The sequence below is a fragment of the Chiloscyllium plagiosum genome, unplaced genomic scaffold (assembly GCF_037043375.1).
Source record: "Chiloscyllium plagiosum isolate Xiang-an unplaced genomic scaffold, Cpla_swu_hap1 HiC_scaffold_19, whole genome shotgun sequence".
Lineage (NCBI taxonomy): Eukaryota > Metazoa > Chordata > Chondrichthyes > Orectolobiformes > Hemiscylliidae > Chiloscyllium > Chiloscyllium plagiosum.
The window spans coordinates 57,092,512-57,116,755 of record NW_028270157.1 but is presented as its reverse complement, the minus strand read 5'-3'; the positions used below and the strand labels follow the sequence as shown (position 1 = coordinate 57,116,755).

General features: G+C 42.6%; 1 protein-coding gene and 1 long non-coding RNA gene across 2 annotated transcripts in view; one reads left to right on the top strand and one right to left on the bottom strand.

Moving 5' to 3' along the window:
* The window catches only part of LOC148146785 (uncharacterized), a 76,068-nt gene extending 73,064 nt beyond the window's left edge, over window positions 1–3,004 (top strand). Inside the window, exon 3 of the long non-coding RNA XR_015760481.1 lies at window positions 2,404–3,004. This is a non-coding gene — a long non-coding RNA (uncharacterized LOC148146785). The remainder of the gene's footprint in view (window positions 1–2,403) is intronic.
* The window catches only part of LOC122559532 (ADP-ribosylation factor-like protein 8B-A), a 94,284-nt gene that overhangs the window by 11,717 nt on the left and 58,323 nt on the right, over window positions 1–24,244 (bottom strand). The window contains exons 5-6 of the mRNA XM_043709139.2: window positions 3,476–3,543; window positions 2,381–2,451 (exon numbers count right to left, since the gene is read on the bottom strand). Of these exons, the coding sequence (XP_043565074.1) occupies window positions 2,381–2,451; window positions 3,476–3,543 (139 nt within the window). The remainder of the gene's footprint in view (window positions 1–2,380; window positions 2,452–3,475; window positions 3,544–24,244) is intronic.

Here is a 24,244-nt window from a genome sequence, read left to right as displayed (position 1 = left end):
TGTTCTTAGAGGTCATTCACCATACTTGTTGTACGTCATGTTCTCCCCCTTTCAGATGAAATGCAATGACTTGGCAAAAACGTTTTCAACCAGTTATGAATATGATCATTCAAAGCCAACGTCTTGTACACTGCTCTTTGCTGTGCATTGTCATTGGTTGCCTAGTAGGATTTCATTTCAGGGACCAAGTCGCTGAACTGAAGAGGCCTTTACTCTTTGCTGAGGCTGCACAAGTGTTATGGGCTTCAGCCCAAGTGAATTAATACAACAACTGAAGCTTTAGAAAGTTTCCATTTAATTAGTTTACTACTGGATGCAGAGAGCTTTAATGTCCTGTCCAAAAATTGAACAGGTTTATTCTGTTCATGGGAAATATTGGAAAGGAGAAAGAAACAAAAAAGAAGACAGCTTAAATTGGCATGGTTTTGTGTGGCTATTTCCTTCACAGGCATATCAAAATGTAAAGACAGCATTTAAACATAAAATACCACAAATATCCAATTGACAGCAAGGAATAGCACTTTATCCTGTTGCGCAGCAGTGCACCGCTGTTAACTTCAACATAATATAAATCTTAGGCCTAGCTCAGTAGCTTTTACAAAAAGAACGAAGCAAAAATATCAGGAAGACCAGAAGTAAACTAATCATTTCAGAGGATACAATAGCAATTTCCCAACAATATATTCTGACGCTAATGCATTTTGAGACAATAGTCATATCAGGCTCGAAATGTTAACACTGTTTCTCTCTGCACAGATGCTGTTGGACCTGTTGAATTTCTCCAGCATTTTCTGTGTTTGTTTCTCTCACTTGCTATGTCTTTGTTTTGAAGATGGGGATGGGACAGCAAGATGACGATATCATTCTATACAAGAGAGTAAAGGGCTACTCTCACATTTCCTACTCGGCAACTACATGCTGCTAGTTGGGGAACTAGTACAAGTTGGGGAAAGATGTCAGTTTTTTTTAAAAGTTAGTTCCTCTTAAAAATGTAATAGTGAAAGGCAAACATAAGCATTACATGGTATTTCACATTTCCTATAAACAGCAGAATAAGTGAAAATTAAGCGAGGAAACAGAGAGAATAAAATGCAACAATCCTGGCCATTATATTAATTATATGCTTTTTAAAATGTTTACTGATACTTAACCACTACGATTAGCTGACATTTAATGTGGAAATCATTATTAAGCAACAAAAGCAAACATTTAAACAGCACTATTGCTATGAATATGCCTCCTAAAGGTAATCAGCTACAAGTGATACTAAGGTGAAGGGGATATTACAAAGAGTGATCAAGAGATTTGTTATAGAGGTGGGTTGTAGGGATTGTCTTTAGGGGTGGGGGGGAAGAGAGAGAGAGACAGAGACAGAGACAGAGACAGAGACAGAGAGCCAGACAGACAGACAGAGATGGAGAGTTTTACAGGAGGAAGTAGAGACACATGGCACTTAGATGGCTGAAGATATAGCTGTCAATGGTGCAGTGAAGGGAAATGCACAAAAAGGGTCAGAATAAATAAAAAGGTTTAGGAGAGCAGGCAGCAAGTTTTAAATTACAGTTGTGAGGGTCAAGAGGCAATGAGGATAATCAAGAACTATGGTGATAAGCTTAAAGGACCTAATATAGATGAGAACTTGGGCAGGAATGATTTGGACATGGCAATATTTTCAGAAGCTAAATAACAGAAGAATGGCTAAGAGAAAAATGGCATAATGGAATGTTGAGGTAACCAAGATCTAGATTATAGTTTTACTAGCAGTTGTGTTGATGCAAGGTCAGAGACAGGAAATATAATGAGCTAAGCAGTCTTTCTGACAGAGTACTAAGAAAACAAAAGTCAGGAAGCAGGAAGTCAAAGGAAGAAGTGTGGCATTTGATAAAAGAACCATTATTGTTCAGGTTTCCCTATGTTTAACCAGAATGAGCTGGAGATGGCATGAAGGTATATAGGGCAATAAGGATGATATTGGAGAAATTAGTGAAGGGTATGGGTTTGGGACTAGAGTCAGATGAAGCAGCACCTTGACAGAGGCTCAACCTGGTGGCAAAGTGGACAGAAGTTAAGGCACCAATGACAATTGAACATATTACTACAAACATTGTGAAATCCATGAGCTCCTCACACTTGTAGATAAGTATAAAAACAGAGAAGTTTAATGAATTATCAATGGAGGAAGTGAAGCATAAAAGCAGAGGTTAACCTGTCTTTTCTAAATCATCCAGTATTGGATGGGTTTAACAGTTAAGAACGAATGTATCTTTAATTCCAACTGTGATCCTGTTTGAGGGACCATTATCCTAGGCAGAGCTGTCTATGGTGCTGAAGTTTGAATTCAATGCGAAATACAAAGCTAAATAGAACCAGATGCACTTACCAATGTTATCCTTCTCTTTGCAGGACACTGAATAACAACAGATTTCTCGATCCTGGATAGCAGATAAATTCCTAAGAATAAAGGTATGCAGTATAAATCCAGGAAAAATGTACTTCAATATCAACTATAATGCCTTCTAAGTCACACAAGTATGAGAGAATCCATTAAGGTTATTTTGGAAAAAAATTGGACAGACTGCTGCCATGGATATGAAGGTCCAGACTTTCTATGGGAACTATGCTCTCGGACTGCTTGCCTTGTTAGGATTTTTTTTTATTCTGATTATACCTTTTTGTGTCCAACCTGCAAACTGCCCACCACTCTGCACTATGACAGATCCCAAGGCTCTCTTCAACTAAGCTCATTCTAAATCCCAATGCACTCCCCAAGAATATTGTGACAGCATTCTACACAACTAGGATAGTTGAGACTGGGACATTGTTCTATTGATCAAGCCTGGGGACAACATTGCTAAAAAAAGGAAATTATTTTGTGTATATTTTCATTGTTCATACATGTACTTTGTTGAAGAGATGTTCCTGCTTTTATCAGTATACATTGGTACCATTTCAGTTTTAAGTTCTATTATTGTAGTTCAATAAAGCTTTTTTCTATCACGCAGAAGATTGCTTGCTGTGGTGCTTTGTTTACATAGACTTGATTTGCTGCATAATTAGACTTGATTTCAATTTAAAATGGACTATCTGCAACTCATTCAGTGACATGAAGATATCAAGAGACACAGTGCCGAATGGAGACCAGACACCCTCTTGTGGCACAGTGGTAATGTCCCTAGCCCTGGAGTGGGAGGTGTAATAATATCTCTGAACAGGTTGATTAGAAGAAAAAGATTAAATTTTTAAAATCTTTTTTGGAGACTAGGAATCTTATTTAAAATATATGGCTTGACCCCAGAAAAATCTACAGGGACAGAACTCTTGTCCTGACCAAGATATCCCTGAAACCTGCCAAAATGGAAAATTCTAGTCTCTCTGTAAGGAAGGTGTGAGATTATTCCATTGCAAATCTAATCAATTTATCTTCACTAATACTCTGTATTTGAAAATATTCTGAAAAGAAAAAACAAAGGCTTACATTTTTTCAATTAGCTGTTTCTCATCCAAGGCATTAGGAAGGTCTCTCTTATTTCCCAAGACTAACACCTATATTAAAAGAAAGCACAAGTTGATTAAGTTGAATGAAGGACTTTCTAATCAGAAATCAAGACATTATTGTTTGTCCTTTCCAAATATGTTTTGAAGTCCAAACCTTTCTTTACATCCAAGGCATTTTAAGAGTGGTTCTGGTTTAATCAAATAAATAAGCAGAACAGCAAAATTAGGTATGAAAGGTGGTATCGAAGAAGGTTATTATAGCTCTTGTTAGAGGGACTAAGATGTAAAGGATAACTAATTATTCTTCTGTAGCAGTCAGCAAATTCCCAAGTGAACCATTTATCCCTAGAAGTTAGTATCAGTAGGAATCTGTAAACGAACCTTGTACAAACAAGAAGTTAGCATTAACAAAACATTCAAAGTCAAATGGGGTTTAGAAAGTGACAGTCACTGATAAGAATTGGGGCAGACCACCATAAAATTAAATGATCCTTAACCGGTTAAAGTAAATATTAACAACATGAACCTATGACTTAGAATGGACATCTGTTTATCTTTGTATGAAGCAAGATTGGAATTTGGATAGTGAAGATGCACATGTGACTAACATCGTATAAGAACACTGAATTTCTCTCCATATTTCTCAGAACCCTTCTACTATTTAGATTGAAAAGACTCTCTACATGTTTTAATTGATTAAATTATCATGAACCTGCACTCAGTCCCAGAGGTCAATTGTTGAAAGTTGCTGCACAACACACTTACAGTACAGAAGCTGGGTAGCAATTTATTCATGGAAAATTAAAATCCTTTACACCATTCAAAATGAAATTCTATAATAATTTTGCTAAAAGTGCATTAAGTATTTTGTCCAACTGTCAACTGAATAATAATATTTATCTTTTCATTGCTATCTCTACTGTTAGAGACTTATTTTATAACCTTAAATGTACCAGAAGAGAAAGTAGGTGACACAGTGCACCAGAATACTATTTTTCAATTCTGGTAGAAAGAAAATTAATTGGAATACAAATCTCTTTCGATGCCAATGTCTTTATTGAGGTCAGCAGTTCCAGGTTGAATGGACCATTGTAAAATTCCAAAGCCAAGTTCTATTCAAGTCTATTCAATAGCCTTTAAAATAATTAAACCAAATCAGGAGGGCAAAAAAAGAGACATGAGGTGGCTTTGGCAAATAGCATTAAGGAGAATTCAAAGAGATTCCAATAATATATTAAGGACAAAAAAGTAACAGGTAGAGAATAGGGCCCCTTAAAAATCAATGAGGCTGTCTATGTGTGGAACCACAGGAGATGGGTGAGATACTAAACAAATATTTCAAGTCAGTACTTACTCTGGAGAAGGACATAGAAACTAGGAAATTGGGAAAATAAATAGTGATGTCTTGAAAACTGTCCATATTACAAAAGAGAAGGTGCTGGAGGTCTGAAAATGCATAAAAGTAGGCAAATCCTGGGGACATGATCTGGTGTATCCCAGAACTGTGTGGGAATCTAGGGAGGAGATTGCTGTGCCCCTTGCTGAGATATTTGAATCATCGATAGCCACAGATGAGAAGAAGACTGGAGGGCATCTAATGTGGTGCCAATATTTAAGAAAGGTGGGAAGGAAAAGATCAGTGAACCTGACTTCAGTGGTGGGTAAGTTGTTGGAAGTGATTCTGAGGGACAGATTTACACATATTTGGAAAGGCAAGGCCTGATTAGGGATAGTCAAAATGGTTTTGAGAGTGGGAAATCATATGTCATTTACTTGACTGAGTTATTTGAAGAGGTGACAAAGACGATTGAAAAAGGCAGAACGATAGACATTGTCTATATGGACTTCAGCAATGCGTTCGACCAGGTTCCGCATGGTAGAGTGGTTAACAAGATTTGATCACATGAAATCCAGGAAGAGCTAGCCAACTGGATACAAAATTGGCTTGAAGGTAGGAGACAGAGGGCAGAAGTAGAGGAATGTTTATTGGCCTGGAGGCCTGTGACCAGCAGTGTGCTGCATGGTGCTGGATTCCACTGCTTTTTGTCAACAGTATATTAACAACAGGCGTAACACTTCCCCCCCACCCCCCCAAATGTAAATGCGTAGCACAGAAAAGATTTACCCCATGCAGGAATTTGTGAAAATTCGAGAGGCCAAGAACTATCCCAAAGGTCACTATTTAAAGTAAAAATTAACAACTTTATTTTTTAAAGTATAACAGAGAATAATGAAGTAATAACTATATCCAACTCCCTTCTCTAACCTATCTTTTACCATCCCCTTCTACAATACTAGTCTGATAAAACACCCGATTACAATTTACCAAAAATTCAAATTTCAAAACCAGCCAGCAGTTGAATCTTCTTTTTATAGCTTCCTCTGTAGATTTGCTCTCCAGATCAGTGTTATGTTTTTCTCTGTACAAACTCCTTCTCTAGACAGGTACCTCTCAGAGTGTTCTAACTAGCAGCCTACATCTGTTGGTCTTTTGGCAGTTCTCCACCAAGTATTCAATTTTCCCCAGTCTTATACCCCCAAAGCATTGGATTGTGTCATTGGCTTTTAATATTGTCAATATACTAAATTCAAACTGGATTGGAGTTTGATTTTAGATTAGATTAGATGAGATTCTCGAAAGTGTGGAAACAGGCCCTTTGGCCCAACAAGTCCACACCGATCTTCCGAAGAGTCACCCACCCAGACCCATTTCCCACTGACTAATGCACCTAACACTATGGGTAATTTAGCATGGCCAATTCACCTGACCTGCACAACTTTGGACTGTGGGAGGAAACCAGAGCACCCAGAGGAAACCCACACAGACATGGGGAGAACATTTGTTTTGGGTATAATTTAAACTGACTGGCCTAATTCAAATTTGTTTTTGTGTCCAGGCAACCAGCCACCCTAGTTGCTGGACCACATGTTAAATCGCATCTTATTCAGAACACTTGGTGCTGTCAGGTAGTTCTGCTAGTTTTTAACTCTCTTAAAAGGTACAGCACACCCACATCTTCATAATAAGTATAAATGATTTACATGTGAATATAGTTGGTATGGTTTGTACATTTGCAGATGACACCAAAATAGATGATGTAGTGGACAGTGAAGAACATCACCTTAGAGTACAACAGGACCTTGATCACTCCTTGACCAATGGGCCGATGAGTGGCAGATAAGAGTTTAATTTAAATAAAGGTGAAGTGTTGCATTTTGGTAAGACAAACCAGGGCATATACACTTAATGGTAGGGCCCTGGGGAGTGTTGCAGAACAAAGAGACCTAGGGGTTCTATAGTTCATCGAAAGTAGAGTTGCAGCAGACAAGTGATGAAGAAGACATCCACACACCTGCCTTTATTGGTCAATGCATTGAGGAAATCATGTTATGGCTCTACAGGGCGCTGGTGAAGCCCCTTTTAGAACACTACATTCAATTCTGGTCTCCTGCTGTAGGAAAGATATTGTTAAATTTGAAAAGGTTCAGAAAAACTTTACAAGGATGTTGCTGAAACTGCAGGGTTGGAGCTATAGGGAGAGACTGAATAGGCTGGGGCTTTCTTCCCCCAGAATGTCTGAGGCTGAGGGATGACCTTATAGAGGTTTATAATATCATGAGGGGCATGAATAGGGTGAACAGTCAGGGTCTTTTTATCAGGGTAGGGGGAGTCCAAAACTAGACGGCATAGGTTTAAGATGAGAGGGAACAGATTTGAAAGGGACCCAAGGTGCAATCTTTTCACAGAGAGGGTGGTGTGTGCATAGAACAAGCAGCCAGAGGAGGTGGTGGAAGTATATGGATGGGTACATGAATAGGAAAGGTTTACAGGGAAATTGGCCAAATGCTGGCAAATAGGACTAAATCAACGATATCTGGTCTGCACAGATGACTTAGACAGAGGTGTCTGAATACATGCTGTAATTAGAATGCTCTACAATTCATGCTGCTATGTTTGGAATGCTACTTCCTTTTATTCACTCATGGAACATAGACATCTCTGGCTGGCCAGCACTTATTACCCATCCTTAGGTTAGCTTGAGAAGGTAGTGATGAGCTACTTTCTTGAACCACTTCAGTCTACATTAGGCAGGGAATTCCAGGATTTTGACCCAGTGGCAATGAAGGGACAGTGATATATTTCCAAGTCAGGATCATGAGTGGCTTGGAGGGGAACTTGCAGATGATGCATCTGCTGCCTCTGTCCTTTTTAGAAGCAAGTGTTTGAGAGTTTGGAAGGTGCTATCTAAGGATCTTTGGTGAATTTCTGGAGGGCAACTTTTGATAGTACACACTGCTGCTTCTAAGTGTCAGCAGTGGAAGGAGTAGATGCTTGTGGATATAGTGTCAATCAAGCAGACTCAGTTGTAGATGATGGACAGACTTTGAAAGTCAGGAGGTGAGTTACTCGCCACAGTATTCCTAGCCTCTGATCTGCTCTTGTAGCCATTGTGTTTATGTGGTGAGTTCAGTTGAATTTCTGGTCAATGATAATGCCAAGGATGGGGATATGGAGGATTCAGTAAACATCATTTAATGTCAAGGGTTGGTAGTTAGATTGTCTCTTACTGGAGATGGTCATTGACTGGCATTTATGTGGTGCAAATGTCAGTTGCAGGTTCTCAGTCCAAGCTTGCATATTGTCCAGGTTTTGTTCCATTTGAACATGGACTGCTGCAGTACCTGAGGAATTGGGAATGGTGCTAAACATTGGTGATTGCGCAATGAACATCCCACTTCTCACCTTTTGATGGAGGGAAAGTTATTGATGAAGCAGCTGAGACGGTTGGGCCAAGGACACTACCCTGAGGAACTCCTGCAGAGATGTTCCGGAGCTGAGATGACTGACCCCCAACAACCACAACCATCTTCCAATGTATCAGGTATGAATTGAATTGGTGGAGAGTTTGCCCCTTGATACGCATTAATTCTAGTTTTACTGGAGCTCCTTGATGGTACACTCAGTCGATTGTGGCCTTGATGTAAAAGTCTATACCCTCACCTCACCTCTGGAATTCAACACTTTTGGCCAAGTTTGAACCAAGACTATAAAGAGGTCAGGAGCTGAGTGAATCAATACATTCCACACCAATCTATCTGAATACAGCTTTGGGCCTCCCAACCGTGGTTCTTGATAGTCGTAATGGGTGTGCCAATCACAGTGTACCAATTTGGGCTGAAGTTAAAAACCTTGCCCTCGTCCTCCACAACTTTTCCCCGCCCCCAATCCATTTCGATATTTCCTGAAGAATATAAGCACAGGAACAAGGGCTAATCCCACAATAACTGTACATAGACCTTTATCTTATACCTGCTGTATTGAACATTTTTAATTGCAACTAAATGATTCAAGGTGACTTTATTAGAGCAGAGTTGCAGGGATGCTGCTCTTGGAAGACTACAGAATTCTAATTTACACCTCCTCTAGTTCAATAGCTTCCTACTCAGGATTTATATAATCATCATTTTTGCTAATATTCCACAACAGATGATATTGTTGCAACATGAACGCTATAATTGCCTTCTGAGCAATTAGCAATCAACAGTAAATGTTGGCTTAGTCAGTGACACCCACATCGCATGAATGAATTTTAAAAATTAGCTTTGCGCAATCTATTCACTCACTAATGGGTTGAGCAAAACCCTTACATTGTCCACTAATGACCACTTAATGTCCTCTTTTCACAATCGCTGAAATATTTCCTTCAATTCGGAAAGCCCACATCAAACAACCAGGGACCAAAAATACACTATCATTGATTAAAATGTTTCTCTTCAACCCAGTCTTAAGTGGCTTCCTTTCTTTATTTTGAAATTGTGTCCCCTAGTTCTAGACTCGTAAATCAGAGAAAAGTCTTACATGCATCTCTCCTGTCTCGGAGAAAGTGAGGACTGCAGATGCTGGAGCAGGAGAATCGATGTTTGAAGTGTTGAGCCATGGGGTGGTTGGGTTGGTTGGTCCGGGTGTCCCAGAGGTGTTCTCTGAAACGTTCCGCAAGTCGCCTATCAGCGTTCTGAAAAGACCAATCCCTCCGTGACTCCCTCGTCAGGTCCACACCCCCCACCAACCCAACATCCACTCCCGGCACCTTCCCCTGCAACCGCAAGATATGCAAAACTTGTGCCCACACCTCTCCCCTTACTTCCCTCCAAGGCCCCAAGGGACACTTCCATATCTGCCACAAATTCACCTGCACCTCCACACACATCACTTACTGCATCCGCTGCGGCCTCCTCTATATTGGGGAGACAGGCCGCCTACTTGCGGAACGTTTCAGAGAACATCTCTGGGACACCCGGAACAACCAACCCAACCACCCAGTGGCTCAACACTTCAGCTCCCCCTCCCACTCCACCAAGGACATGCAGGTCCTTGGATTCCTCCATTGCCAGACCATAGCAACACGATCGCTGGAGGAAGAGCGCCTGATCTTCCGCCTAGGAACCCTCCAACCACAAGGGATGAACTCAGATTTCTCCAGTTTCCTAATTTCCCCCCCTGCCCCCACCTTGTCTCAGTCCCAACCCTCAAATTCAGCACCACCTTGCTAACCTGCAATCTTCTTCCAGACCTCTCTGCCCCCACCCCCAATCACCCTCACCTTAACCTCCTTCCACCTATCGCATTTCCAACGCCCCTCCCCAAAGTCCCTCCTCCCTACCTTTTATCTTAGCCTGCTTGGCACACTTTCCTCATTCCTGAAGAAGGACTCATGCCCGAAACGTCGATTCTCCTGCTCCTTGGATGCTGCCTGACCTGCTGCGCTTTTCCAGCAACACATTTTCAGCTCTCTCCTGTCTGGCCCTGGACGTATTTTGTAGGTTACAATGAGATCACCTCTCATTCTTCAAAACTGTAGAGAATACAAGCCTTCATTTCCTAATCTCACCTCATAGAATAGTCCTACCACTTCAGGAACATATTTGTTGGACTTTTGTTGCACTCTCTCTCTCTCTCTATAGGAATAATATCTTTCTTCAGGTAAGAAGACCAAAACTGCATTCCAGACACCACTTAAACAAGGTTTGATACATAACTACTCCTGTGCTCAAATCCACTTGTAATACTATTAGCCTTACTAACTGCTTGCTGCATATAAATGTTAATCTTCAGTAATTTATTAACATTAGCATCTAGGTCTCTTCAATCCTTCAACTATAACACCCTGACTTCAGGCTGAACTATCTCCCTTTAAAACAAATGAACAATTTACCATATTACCTCTCACCACTTAAAGGTTTTTTGGCAACATAATCATTAATTGTTAAGATAGAGCTTTTATGGATTCAGAGACAGCGAGGTTGAGGACAAGAAAATACACAAAAACAAGTTCATTGAAATCATTGTCTTTGATATTTACACATGATGAACAGGAGAGGGGTCAACATATTTAATTCCATGCTGTAGGAGAGGGGTAGGAGAAGCTTGAAGCCAACATGATGTGTATGCAGCCTGGTGGCAGCATATTTTAATGAAAGGTTTTGGTATGTGGAGCATATCTTTCAAGTGGTTGCAACTGCTGGCTAAGATGGAGGCATGAAGGGGCAAGTGGTGAGCAGGAGCAGACACACATACAGTGTTCCATTTTGGGGACTGCCCCAATCTAGTTTCTCTCCACCACCTGGCAGAATAAGAAATTGTGAATAAACGAAGAAAGATTAAGTACTAACAAGATTAAAATGCATGTAAATAGATCTGTCAGTGCTCACCAGCAATATGCTCATAATGTCCTTCTACTCTTGAGTGGAAAACCAACATTAAAAATCTAATTTTTCTGATCTTGTTAACTGGCTCACCATTGCCTGTATTGTCGTGGGAAAAGTTCTGGGAGTTTTTCTGGGGAAATTCAGCCTTACAACGCAATAAGTTTGGCAAACTGGCTTTTTAAATCATGATCACTAGGTGGTAAATGGATGTTTATTGTTTGATCTATGGAGCTGTATCTTGCTTGAATAGTGAAAATTGTGATTATTTCAATGCATTTTTCATGTTAACATCAACTCAGGAACAATTACGTTTCACACTGCATTCTACTTTGATCTTTATAAACCTTAACTCTATTTGCACTCAGATAATTACTATAAAAATTTTAACTGGCCAGTGAACGTCTCATTCAGTGCATCATTTTGATTATTCATGTTCCTTTCATTATATTATTTGAAAATTCCTCCAAACTGTATAACTGTAGTGTACTCAGGCTGAAACAAATGAGCTCACTAGAGAATTGACGTATACAGACAATATGTAATTGTTCAAAAAATGAAGTGGGAGAAAAGAATCTGTTTATCTAGGAAAATAAGCAAAACACAGACAAGCTTTCAGCAAGTTTAATGATCGGAGAGAAAAGAATGCTATTAATACATAGACAATCAAACTCCATGAGAAGGTAGATGGTTTGCAACGGCACTTATCAGAAGAAGCCATGTTAGTGTCTGCTGACAAGCTGTACTGAAGGTCATAGTGATTCAACAATACTGTTGAAATTGAACCCAATGATCTATACCAAGAAAGTCAGTTAGGGGAATAATTGGTTTATAATAATTAGCTAAAATCTTCAACTTAAACAAAACCTGTTAACGTTGATCCTGTTAAAGTTCTTTAGAAACATTGTGAACTTTGAGATTCTTTTTCAATGACTTGTTACTGTTCAATCTCAGAAATAGTTCCCTCTGTCATTGAAAACTTTGTCCCTGAAAATAGTTCAAACAAACAACGGGGTACAATTCCCTTTTGATCACCTCTAACCACAGCCATTATCCAAAAGGAGAAATTACATCAAGGAATGGGATTTACTAAGACAAGAACAATTATTTATTCTGAACTCAAGCTAACAAGAGTGACACTGAAGATTTCTCAGTTCTCATTAGAATACCAGAAGACTTGAACATGGCTGGTGAAATTCTAATTTTATTGTCCTGTAATCAATAAGCACCGGAAGCCCACTGAACTATTTAGCAATTTCCCATTGATCTTGCATTTGAATTTCATATAATCCAGACAGACTTTCATAATGATTGTTGAGTACAAGTTGAGAAGGGTGATGCACATTCTTGACAGCACAGAGGTTTTATGAAAAAAAATGCAAAATTGTGAATGAAGGACTAAAATCCAACCAGATGGACAAACAGTTCTCAGATCTATGAAGACTCATTAGCTTGCCAAAACGGACAAATTATTGAGACATCCAAACAACACACAGAAAATGATTATGCAACCTACCTCTTTATATCAGAGATGGCCAGGCTATTTTTCATTTTTATATAGTGCTGCATCCTAACATGAAGGACTAGACATCTGCAAAAGCTAAATAAAGCTAAAACAGACTGAAGCTTATGAACGTCAGCTCAAAGATCACAATTATGCCCCCAAGTCAGAAGGCTAAGTGGAACTTGCTTAGAGTATTTTTAAAGGAATACCAGAATTAGCTTTATCGTCACATGTACTCACATGAGTACAGTGAAACGTTTACAAGTTGCCACTTACAATGGCATCTTAGGTACCAAGATACAGATTCTGAAGTACAAATTCTTAGGGGAAAAACATTAGAAAAGTAAAGAAATAAGAAATTCATAAATGAATTTTAAAAAATAGAAGATAAAAAGTTCAGAATAACAGCGCCTCCAAAGCAGACCGCACCAGGCTTCACCTTGAGGACAGGAGTCGAGCACATGCTAAGATTGCGAGTTCAAATCCATGCTGAGGCCAGCAGACTAACTAGTTTTCAATCCAAGGCTGCCCAAGGACAGGTGGTAAAAAGTTTAAAAAAACATACATGCACAAAAAGAGAAAAAAGAAATGAAATGGATGGAGCGAACGGGCAGTGATTGCCAGGAGGCCCAGCAAACATGACTCTTACCAAAAATGGCTCATTAACGACCTAATAGCACGCATTCAGGTCCCAATCCTATCCCCATCAGCATTCCCACAACAACTCACCACTCATCTGCCAAAAGACCAGCATCCTGAAGCCTGTGCCGCAGCGCTGCTAAATGAGCACTGGCATTCCAATACTGCTCCACTTATTGATAGACTGTAACTGAATATGTTGGAGAGGGGGAAATGGCACCACAGGTATCCGACTGAGATTGGGAGGTGTCCTGGTAGAGAGTATGATGCATACGAGAGATGATCTCTTTCCAGAGGACTGGGGGAAGCCTGGTTTAAGGTTGCCACCCAGATCAGAGCCAGGTTTCAAATGGTAAGGTGGTCAGCAGTGCCACAAGGAAGTCAATTCCTTTCTTCAATCTGCCATTACTGTTCTCTTGTCTATGATCCATTCTGCTGTTGCACCCACTTCCCATCAAGTCACATGCCCTGCCACTCTCACTGTGGTCTGCAACATCTTCCCTCATTTGCTCTCAACCAGACACCTCCAACCCTCCTCAAACCCCTACACCACGAACCCTAGAAGACTCTGCACTGCCCAGTTAATGTTCTGGGGACCCAGGTTCAAATCCTGCCACAACAAGCTGGTCGAGTTTGAATTCAATAACGACTGGAACCAAGAGCCAAATAATGGCCATGAATCCATTGTTGAATGTCAAAAAAAAAAAACCCTTCTGGTTCAGTAATGTTGTTTAGGGAAAGAAACTGCTGTCCTTACCTGGTCTGGCCTGAATGTGACTCCTGACCCACAACAAAGTGGTTGACTCTTAACTGCCCTCTGGGTGTTTAGGGATGGGCACTAAATACTGCCAGGCCAGTGATGCTGTCATCCCATGAATGAATAACGGAAAAAAAAACAATTGGGCCTAAAGGGCCTGAACTGGTGGAAAGTGCACAATATTCAGCTCCCCGTGAGGAGAGAATCCTAGTTTATGCATGTAAAGAGCTATTGGAATGCTGAGATACACATTTCCCACCAACCGAATAAGTCCCACTCTTTATTCAACAGTAACTCTCACTGTAACCGGACTCTGACTCATTCATTGCACATCACTTCTAACCATTGGTCATAATGCCTTCTCTTCCTTGTTTTTGCAAGTATCAGCAGGATGTCCACTAACGCCGCAGAGAAACGGTCAACTCCCTTCAGAAACCATCTCCCCGAACTTGGAGGATGACAATATCAAGGTCTGAGGGGAAGCATCAGCAAAACTGGCTCCAGCAACTCCCCTCCCACCACCCCGCATCCCTCCTCCACCAGTCCAGACACTGTCACCTCAGTAGGAATAGTAGTGCTAGGAAGTTAGGTAGCACAGGAGATAGTGAGCACCTCACTGTGACTGCTCCATAGTTGGCTAAGGAAGAATCTTCCCAGGCCCCTGGCACTCGGACAGCTGCCAGAAACCAAGTAGCTGGTCAACTCCAGGCAGGAGAGGACTCATTGCGGTTGGTAATCAGAGACTTCATCCAAATGCACAATGGAGCAACAGTGTGGGAGGCTTTGCCCAGAGGCTGCAGGAGTATAGCGATCTGGCTGCTTCCATGTATAGGTTGGCAGCTGCCCTGGAGAGCCAGGTACAACTCCCTCAGGGTCTGCTGGAGAGATGCAGACACATGCATTCCATTGCCCCAGCTATTGGTTATCAGGATAGAAGGCATGGCAAAGGGGGACCAGGAACCTTTGGGCAACGCCTCCCACACTGCTGCTCCTGTTCCTCCATTGCACATTTGGATGAAGGTCTTTGATTGCAAACAGCAATGGGTCCTCTCCTGCCTGGGGTTGACCCTACTGCCTGGGGTCTCTGGCAGCCCTCCGAGTGCCAGGGGATGATGTGATTATAGAAGTCAGGGAAAAGGACTGTGATAGCATTAAAGGAATTCACACAGACAGACAAGAGATTCTGAATGGCCTTCCATATAGATAAATCACTAGGGACACATGAAACATATCCCAGGCTGTTGTGTGAAGCAATGGAAGAAGTAACAGGGGTGCTGGCAATAATTTGCAATTCCTCTCTGGCCACAGGAGAGATGCCAGAGGACTGAAGGATAACCAAAGTGGCCATTATTCAAGAAGAGAGGAATGGATAAAGCTGGCAAATACAGGGCAGTCAATCTAACCTCAGTTCTGAGAAAAAATCACATGACCAGAAATCACATGACCACATAACGCTGATTTCTCTCCAGAGATGCTGCCAGACCTGCTGAGCTTTCCCAGCAATTTCTGTTTTTATTTCTGATTTACAGCATCTGCAGTTCTTTTGGTTTTTATTTAGAGTAACCTCAGTTGTGGGGAAACTATCGGATGCAATCCTGAGGGACAGAATTGATCTGCGTTTTGAGAGGCAGGGATTAATCAAGAATGGTTTTGTTAAGGGGAAGTCATACCTGACCAAGTTGATTGAATTTTTTGAAGAGTTGACCAGGTGTGTAGATGAGGGCAATGTATTTGTTGTAATCTACTTGGACTTCAGCAAGGTGTTTGATCAGGTGCTGCATGGGAGACTGGTAGCAAAGGTAGAGCCCAGGGAATCCAAGGAAATCTGGCTAATTGGGTCCAAAAATGGCTGAGTGACAGGAAGCAGAGGATGTTGGTCAAGGGATGTTTTTGTGGTTGGAAACCTGTGACCAGTGGGGTCCCACAGGGATCTGTGTTGGAGCTCTTGATGATTATGGGAGATATAAATGATTTAGCTTGAATATGGGAGGACTGATCAGGAATTCACAGATGATAGGAAAATTGGTCGGGTGGTAAATAATTGAGGAGGATAGCCTTGGACTACAGGAGTATATAGGCAAAAGGGAGGACTGCAGATGCTGGAAACTAGAGTTTAGGTCAGAGTGGTACTGGAAAAGCACAGCAGGTCAGGCAGCATCCAAGGAGCAGGAAAATCGACGTTTCGGGCAAAAGCCCTTCATCAAGAATAGAGGTAGGAAGCCTCCAGGGTGGAGACATAAATGGGGGGTGGCTGGGGAGAAGGTAGCAAAGAGTACAATAGGTGAAAGGAATGCCTACCTTGAAGAAGTTCTCCTTCCTTCTCCACAAGAATCTCAATGAGTCTCTCTCTCTCACTGCAACCACCAGATCATCTCCTCTGCCCTGAGGCTCTTCAGCCATGTACTGAAACAGACTCACTACCACAGCCACATTTGCATTCTCAGTGCCAGCCTCCATAACCAACTGATTCCACATGGACTCCAGACTACATTATAGAAGTTCGTACAGCACAGTTCGTAACCGAACAGGACAGCCAGTACAGACTACAGATTCAAAACCACCAGCAACGGTTCTCCTTCAGGATCCTCCACTCCACACTTGCAGCCATAGCCCTGCCTCAGCTGAGGGCCACACTCTCTCAGACCTGCAAAGGACCCACTCTGTACTATATTCCAAGAAGAATTCATACTCTCAACAAACAGTATTTCAACACCATCTCAAACATCAAAAACTGTAAGTACAACAAACTTTTATACACCCACCTCCATAACCAGCACTCCTCACACATTCCAGAAGATTCCCCCAGCCTTTGGAACTGCTCGGATGTCATTAGCCGTGTGGCTGGTACAGCTACCATCCCCACTGTGATCGATGACATCACTTCCGCCCCCATCATGGCCACCTCAGTCCCTCATGATTCCTCATGCACCACACGTGACATCACTTCCGCCCCTGTCATCGCTGACGTCACACATTTAGCAACTTCCGCCCCCTCGACTGCCGTGTTTACCACCACTTCCACTCACCTGCATTCTGCCAACACCCCCCCCCCCACACACACACACAGATCCTACTGTCACCATCCACGCCCCCCAGATCTCTGAGGGCAACATCACCCCTGCTCATGACTCCACCCCCATTATTGGGTGGGGGGGGCATAGAGAGGGTAGACAGGAAGAAACCTTTCCCCTTGATGGAGGAATCAATCACCAGGAGGCATAGAGTTAAGGTAAGGAGCAGGAGATATAGAAAGGGTGCGTGGAAGACATTTTTCACCCAAAGGGTTATTGTTCTCTAGAACTCACTGCTCGTAAGGGTGGTAGAGGCAGGAATCTTCGTAACATTTAGAAAGTATTTGGATGCATAGTTGTGATGGCAACCCATAAAAAGCTACTGGCCAAGTGCTGGAAAATGGGAGTAGAAGATTTCAGCAATTGATTTTGACTGGAACTTTGAAGGGCCTTTTGTAGACTTCTGTGATTCTATGACACTCTAGTTGGCTGTAGCTCGCAGTGAGGCAGGATGATGCCAGGAGCCATCTAGGCAGATGAGGGATCATGTGCAGGCCCTTGGAACATTCACCTCAGGATAGACCGGAGGTGGCCAGGCCCTGCACCACATTCTGCCTCACCTCTCCAACATGTGGAGGCTCATGAGGGCTCGCTTGTCTGAGGCAACAAGACCCTCACCATGTCAGGGCTATGCAGATACAAATGCCCAGGGGTCACCCAACCAAACCTCCAGGGCCAGTGGATCTCCTGTCAGCCAAAGTGAGGAAGCAGGTACTACAGGATGTAGTGTGTGACAATGCTGCCCTTTTTGAGGGGGTCTGGCCTGGTCCATAACAAGCGGGAATGAGGAAAAGACGAAAATCTACTGAGGGTGCTTTGGTGAGACGGTCTCATACAGCATGGAAACAGACCCTTCAGTCCAACTTGCCAACCAAGTTTCCCAAACTAAACTAGTTCCACTTACCTGCATTTGGCCCATATCCCTCCAAACCCTTCCTATTTATGTAGTTATCCAAATATCTTTAAATGTAGTACCTACAGCTTCATCTACCAATTCCTCTGATGGTTCATTCCACATACGAACCACTGTATGTGAAAAATGTCCTTGGTTTTTTTTCTTGAACAGGGGTCATAAAGGCAGAGGTGCCGATTTATCTGGAAACTGTTACTTTGAACAAAGGCAGGGGAGTGGCCAGTTCTCCCACTTCAGGTTTTTTTTTTCTAGTTTGGTTTAGTTTTAGCAGGGAGTCAAAAACTGTTGGGGACCTAGAGAAGCAGCTACAGTGAAAAGAGGTTCTATGTTTCAACAGAGGTCTTGCCTGAACCTTTTCTCCGAAAACTCCTGCCTGTAAGAACCTGTGTTTGAAAATACGTTTTGCCAAGGAGTGTGTTTATGTGATGTTGCAGGGACTGGAACAGCTTTGTTAAGTTGTGATAATGTATCCGTTGGGTTATCAAACAAATTAAGTTCTAAATTCGGTGTTTTCTTTTGTGCAGGTCTCATCTGTAATGTTTAAATAAATCTGTTTGTCTAAAGCTAAGTGGTTTGACCAGCTGCATCACTCCTGGAAGACCCACTGTACATCTGCCTAAAAAAAAAAAATGTTAGGGTCTGGGCTACCTTCTTAAAACGTTTTGAGGGGGTCTGGCCTAATCCATAACAAGTGGGAATGATGAAAAGAAGAAAATCTAATGAGGGCACTTTGGCGAGATTGACTCATACAGCATGGAAACAGACCCCTCGGTCCAACGCCGCCTAATTTTCCAAACTAAACTACTCCCACTTCCCTGCATTTGGCCGATATCCCTCCAAACCCTTCCTATTCATGTACTTATCCAAAAGTCTTTTGACTGTCATACCTGCACCTTCACCTACCAATTCCGCTGATGGTTCAATCCACATATGAACCAACTTGTATGTGAACAAAATTGTCCCTTTTAAATCTTTCACCTCTCACCTTAAAAATATGCCCCCTAGTTTTGAACTCCCCCCGCCCTGGGGAATAGACCTTTGCTATTCACCTTATCTATACCCCTCATGATTGTATAAACCTCTATAATGTCACCATTCAACCTGGCATGTTCCAGTAAAAAGAGTCCCAGCCTATCAGCCTCCCCTTGTAACTAAACCCTCCAGTCCCAGCAACATCCTGGTCAACCTTTTCTGAAGTTCTGAATAGAAGTTTATAAAATCTTGAGGGGTGAATAGCCAAGGTCTTTTCCCCAGGGCACAGGAGTCCAAAACTAGAGGGCATAGGTTTAAGGTAAGGGGGCAAAGATTTAAAAGGGACTAAAGGGGCAACATTTTCATACATGGGATGGTGCGTGTATGGAATGAGCTGCCAGAGGAAGTTGTGGAGGCTGGGCATCCGAATGGGTATGTGAATAAGGGGCATTTAAAAGGGATATGAGCCAAATGCTGGTAAATGGGATTAAATTAATTTAAGATATCTAATCAGCATGGACAAGTTCGAATGACGGGTCTGTTTGTGCTGTACATCTCTAGGATTCTAAGAACCCTCTGCTGAGCATGAATTGGTATTTTTATAATCATGTGATGATTTGGTCCTACATGCGTTTGTTTGTCCTGTTGGCACCATGTAAGATACCCTATACTTTCCCTGGTGTCGGTGTATAAAAGGTATGAATGAATTGACCTGTAGTATCTGGGGCAGGAGGAGGTGAATGGCACACAGGAAGCATTAGGATCACCAGCTTTTAGGAAGCCCTGCAGGTCGGTGTCCTTATGGGGCACAGGTCTGTGTGTAATGGCGTTTCCCTTCAAAATACCTTACCTGTCGCGCCTGTAGCCCCCTCCCTCACCAGTAAAGTCACTTACCCTGAACATTCCAGGTGTGGCTGCAATTGCTATCCCATGCGTCATTCTGATTACTAGAAGGCTGGAAGACGATTGTGAGTGCTCTTTGGCAAATGGATTCTGACCTCCCCCTGAATTTGCTGGTGAGACTTTTTTCTCGATAGGTGTTCCCATGAACCTCATAGGCTTTTTGCTGTCCCCACCCCAACCTTTCTGCGGAAGCCTCTTCAACTTTCCCACCTGCCCCTGGCATATGAGAGATGACCATGGCTGGTGTGGGCACACACTGATTCGATCCCCACTTGAAGCCAGGGTGCTATTGACTGTGGACAAATGCTCACTTCTGCATGATCCCTTCCTGGTCATATTTCAGTGGAACCCCTCTTACAAATATTATTGCCCCACTCCAACCTTACAAGAAGTGCCCAGATCCCTGGCTAATGGCTGTAGATCTCCACCCCACCCCCACTAGCCCTACCCTCCAGATCGGCTGCTGTGGACCCTCAGGACAGACTGTGACCTACTCCATAGACTGCAGAGCCATGTCCCCCCCAACCAGATGCTGGAGGCCTCACTGCCTTATGGTGTTAACAGATACTTCCATGGTCTTCGGTGAGGACAATTCACCAAAGACTTTGAGACAAGGCTGCCTGCTTGCTGTACCTGCACTGTGCTTACCACACAAGCTGTCTGCATATGGAGGGAGTGTTATGTTGACACAGCACACAGCAAGACGTATACCTCATTAAGTGAGTGAGGACTGCTGACCAGCAAGTAAACTGCTCGGTTATTGTGACTGGGCGAATCGACACTGCAAGGCAAGGCAGGAATGCCGTGCACATGCAGCTAAGCACTAAGTGAGCAAGCACCAGAAGAACAAGTGAGCAGCCCCAAGCTGTGGCCTGCTCTAATCCGGGAGGTGGAGGTGTCGGTCTCCGCATTAAAGCGTCCTTGCCACAGCCTTGTAATGCAAGCTTTTGATGTGGCCTGCAACATACCTTTGCACTTCCTGAGTGGCCTAGAGAATCAGAGAGGTGTCATTAATGGTCATGTGGACTTGGTTAATGTCAATTACTAAAGTCCATAGAGATGCACATTGGCTGATGACCATGGACGGTGCCCTGAGATGCTGTTTGGTGCTGAACAACACAGAGCCATCTCACAGCTAGCAGTGTGCTGAAGTTGCAAGGTTTCCACTCTGACTTCGATGTCGAGAACTCTTGACATCTAGCTTGTTCGGTGTGTTCAGTCAATGGGAAGCTGGGTATTAATGAGGCAAGTTGTGGTATGAATGAGATGCTTAACAAGTTATATTTCCCCTCGATTGAAAACTCATCAATGCCTGGTGAGAATCTGGCCTTGCCATGCAGCCATTGCAAAAGAGATGCAGCAAGTTGCCTCCGACTTTGCGACAAGACTTTCCAGACTACTTGTCACAGCACACATCACTTAGACCTACATTAGGTTTTTTTTTTAAGATTAGATTACTTAGTGTGGAAACAGGCCCTTCGGCCCAACAAGTCCCCACCGACCCACCAAAGCGCAAACCACCCAGACCCATTCCCCTACCTTTACCCCTTCACCTAACACTATGGGCAATTTGGCATGGCCAATTCACCTAACCTGCACATTTTTGGACGGTGGGAGGAAACCGGAGCACCCGGAGGAAACCCACACAGACACAGGGAGGCTCTGCTTAGATGCTGTGGGTTAAAGTTGCATTGTAGAATTTTGCAACCTTCTTTACAAGAGACACTTTCGTCAAGTACTTCAAGTCTTCCATTAATTCTACATCACCTTCAATATCACAAGTACTAGAAAAACAACTTCACAAATAGAGAGAGAGAAACAAATTTCAAGGAATTGTGGCAGAGTTAGGAGAGGTAATCAAAACCATGATTTAAAAAAAGATAGTAGAAGAGTTCAAAAGACACAGTATAAGAGACAGGCCCAGATACAGACATCTCTGCCCTCAAAAACAGTATGGAATATGATGGGAAGCACAGACTTGAAGTAAAAAGACATGAAACTGGGGCATAAGAAGGTATAGGCTGATGAGGCAGATATTCATGCTTTACCCTTGTTTTGCTTACTTGACTGACCCATTTCTGTGGTCAGGAACCACTGCATAAAAAAGGATCCAGAGTTTTTAACCTCCTGCCCTTTAGAGTTCCACCTTAAAAAAAGATGGCAATAACAGGTTTGTTACAAAACAAAGAAAAGCAATCAAAACTGAATTGGGCGTGACATGTAGTGGATTACATCTGAAATCAGAATAAGTACAAATGTATGATTAAACAGCCTTTTCTTTTATATATACACTAATCGTTCATCACCTTGTAAACACTAACAACTGCTGTAATCAGAAGAGCAAAATCATGTGCTCCTGACATTTCAATTTTAAATCAAGGCTAGCATGGGTCATCTGTGTAAAACCTGCTTAGAAACAAGATTGCAGGGGATGTGTACCCATTATCTGGAAGGAAGTAAATCACCACTCTAAACACAAATGCACTTAGAATCATAGAGATATACAGCACAGAAACAGACCTTTCAGTCCAACTCATCCATGCCAACCAGATATCCTAAATTAATTTAAACCCATTTGCCAGCATGTGGACCAAATCCCTCTCAACCCTTCCTAGTCATATATCCATCTAGATGCTTTTTAAAGAACAACAGCTCTTTTGCTAAATACATGTAATGCATGATAAAAGAGCACAGATCTATCATACTCAGGATGTCTTAATGTCCTTTTTTGTAAAATCATGCATACAAAGTAACCTTATCATCAAATTACAGAAATACAAAATTAAAATACTGCAAGTACTGGAAATCTGAACTTAAAACAGAAAATGCAGGTCTGACAGCAGCTGAGGAGAGAGAAACAGAATTAACATCGAGTCAATAAGACTTTTCTTAGGAACTAAATTTCATGGAGTCATAGAGATGCACAACATGGAAACAGACCCTTTGGTCCAACATGTCCATGCCAACTCCTAAATTAATCCAGTCCCATTTGCCAGCACTTGGCCCATATCCCTCTCAACCCTTCCTACTCACATACCCATCCAGATGCCTTTTAAATGTTGTAAGTGTACCAGCCTCCACCACTTCCCCGGCAGCTCATTCTATACACACACCGCCCTCTGCATGAAAAAGTTCCGTGTTCCTTAGCTCCTTGAAAGTAGAGTCACAGCTAGATAGGAGAGTGAAAAAGGTGTTTGGTATGCTTTCCTTTATTGGTCAGGATACTGAGTACAGGAGTTGGGAGGTCATGTTGCAGCTGTACAGGACATTGGTTCGGTCACTTTTGGAATATTGCGTGCAATTCTGGTCTCCTTCCTATAGGAGGGATATTGTGAAACTTGAAACAGTGCAGAAAAGATTTACAAGGATGCTGCCAGGTTTGAAGGATTTGAGCTACAGGGAGAGGCTGAAAAGGCTAGGGCTATTTTCCCTGGTGTGGCAGAGGCTGAGGAGTGACCTTTATAGAGATTTATAAAATCATGCAAGGCGTGATAGGATGAATTGTTAATGTCTTTTCCATGGGGTGAGGGAGTCCAGAACTAGAGGGCATAGGTTTACGGTGAAAGGGCAAAGATATAAAAGGGACCTAAGGGGCAACTTTTTCACACAGAGGGTGGTACGGGTATGGAATGAGCTGCCAGAGGCTGGTACAATTGCAACATTTAAAAGGCTTCTGGGTGGGTATATGAATAAGAAGGTCGCTGGCAAATGGGACTAGATTAATTTAGGATATCTGGTTGCCAAGGAGGAGTTGGATGGAAGGGTTTGTTTCTGTGATGCACATCTCTCGGCCTCTATGACTTTGTGCCACATTGGTGTTGGACATCTCATTGACAGTGCAGACTTTATGGCTGGCCAAGTATTTCAGCACCAGCAACCTTTCCCATTACCCCACCCCAAAAATTTCATGAGGCCTTTGCAGTAGAATTCATTGTTGACCTTACCCTCTGGCAAACTGTTACCTTTTCAACTCCTGTGTAGTGTCTAATCATGGAGAAAGTGAGGATTGCAGATGCTGAAGTGTCAGAGCTGAGAGTGTGGTGCTGGAAAAGCACAGCCAGTCAGGCAGCATCCGAGGAGCAGGAAAGTCAACATTTTGTTTCGAGCATAAGCACTTTTTTCAGGAATGTTGGGCGGGAAAAGAGATAAATAGGAGAAAGGGGGTGGGGATGGGGCTGAGGTGGAAGGTAGCTTGGAAGGCAATAGGTAGAAGAAGGTGGGGGGGTGCTGGTGATAGGTCAGAGTGGAGGGTTCAGCGGGTAGATGGGACAGTTCAAGATGGCGGT